At 39.8% G+C, this 1,764-nt stretch overlaps 1 protein-coding gene across 1 annotated transcript; it reads left to right on the top strand.

Moving 5' to 3' along the window:
• The first annotated feature begins 328 nt into the window (after positions 1-328).
• On the top strand, positions 329-658 carry LOC122646199 (secreted RxLR effector protein 161-like). The gene has a single exon (XM_043839698.1). The coding sequence runs from the start codon at positions 329-331 to the stop codon at positions 656-658; it is 330 nt and encodes a 109-aa protein (XP_043695633.1).
• The last annotated feature ends 1,106 nt before the right edge of the window (positions 659-1,764 follow it).

Genomic DNA, 1,764 nt, shown 5'->3' with positions numbered 1-1,764 from the left:
ACTCGTTTATGTAGATGACCTAATTATCATAGGAGATGATGAAAATGAAAACCGACAGATCAAGGAGAATCTATCTGTACAATTTCAGATGAAGGAGCTCGGGGAGCTCAGGCATTTTCTTGGACTTGAGATTGATCGAGTCAAAGAAGGGTTGTTCTTGTGTCAACAAAAATACACAAGAAATCTTTTACAAAAGTATGGCATGGATAATTGCAAGCCCATCTCTACACCAGTAGAAGTCAACACTAAACTAAGTGTTGAAGGGGAAGATGATTTGGAAGACTTGACCATGTACAGGCAACTAGTATGAAGTCTAATTTACCTAACAATGACTCAACCTGATATCAGTTATGCAGTTGGCTTGGTAAGTCATTTCATACAGAAGCCCAAGAAGCCTCATCTAGAAGCAACTCGCTGTATTTTACGATATGTGAAGGGAATTGCTGATTTTGGTCTCCTATACAGAAAAGGAGAAGCAAGTGAGCTATTTGGTTATTGTGATGCTGATTATGCAGGTGACTCAAGCACGAGAAGGTCAACGACTGGATATACATTTAGTCTTGGATCAGGACCAGTCTCTTGGTGTAGCAAGCAACAACCGACAATATCTTTATCAACCACAGAGGCTGAGTACAGATCAGGAGCAATGGCAGCATAGGAAAGCACATGGTTGATGCAATTAATGAATGATCTAAAACAACCAGTGAATTATTAGGTATCACTATATTGTGATAACTTATCTTCCATACGGTTGGCAGAAAACCCTATTTTTCATGCAAGAACCAAACACGTGGAAGTGCACCATCACTTCATTCGAGAAAAAGTCTTGCAAGGAGAAATTATACTTCAGCCAGTCAAAACAGATGAACAAGTTGCTAACATGTTTACAAAAGGACTTAGTTTTACCAAGCTTGTCAAGTACAGAGAAGAACTAGGCATGACAAGTAGGCTTGGAAAAAGAGTTGATGTTGAGGGGGAGAATTGAAAGTAAACATCGACGGCTACCGTCCACCACCGTCCACCATCGTCTATGACCATTGAAGAACGGCCGCCATCCAAGACTTTCCTGTATCAATGGCAAGATTATCAAGACTGTCTTAGATTCTTCGTAGAAAAACGAAGGTGAAAATTCCTATAAAAGGGAACCATCCTTCTTGTATTTTGCATCCCAGTTGTAGTAGTTATATAGCTATAGAGAGTTTGTATCCTACCTATTAACCTTTCAATAAAGATCCTTGAAGTTTCTCCTCCGTGACTCTACAGAAATATTATTTACACAAAGTGAAAATCCGCAAAACGATATCCAGGAAAATGATAATCATATGTTAAACCATAAAGAGGGATCTCAAATCTAAAATATCAAGCACAAGCGCATGAATTCTCCACAGCCAAAAAAGAGCCCCAAAATGATAGCCAAAAAGACACCTCCATTGAAGGAGGTGTTGATGGTGGCAGCCGGTGTTGGCAAAGTGATGGGTGCAGATCATCTCCCATAACCTCTCGTCTTGCGTAGAGGGAGATTATGAATGCTCAAGGGGTGGATGAGCATTTAAAGGGTGTGGTCAAAGAAAATTTACGGCGGAGTACACAAAACATACCTCCACCATTAGGACCGAGATTCGCCATCCTCTATCCAATCAATCTTGATCTCCGACTCTTTGAAGAAGTAGAATGTTGTTGCTTTGAACTTCTTCTGATTTTTTAAAAGTCTCTCAATCTTTTTCACTTTTCACACACCTTTGATGGATAGATTGTGTGCTATAT

This window comes from Telopea speciosissima, chromosome 11 (genome assembly GCF_018873765.1).
Source record: "Telopea speciosissima isolate NSW1024214 ecotype Mountain lineage chromosome 11, Tspe_v1, whole genome shotgun sequence".
Lineage (NCBI taxonomy): Eukaryota > Viridiplantae > Streptophyta > Magnoliopsida > Proteales > Proteaceae > Telopea > Telopea speciosissima.
This window is presented reverse-complemented; position numbering and strand designations above follow the sequence as displayed.

Excerpts from the sequence above, each read along its gene's own strand:
- LOC122646199 (XM_043839698.1), top strand. The coding sequence starts at position 329 with ATGACTCAACCTGATATCAGTTATGCAGTTGGCTTGGTAAGTCATTTC.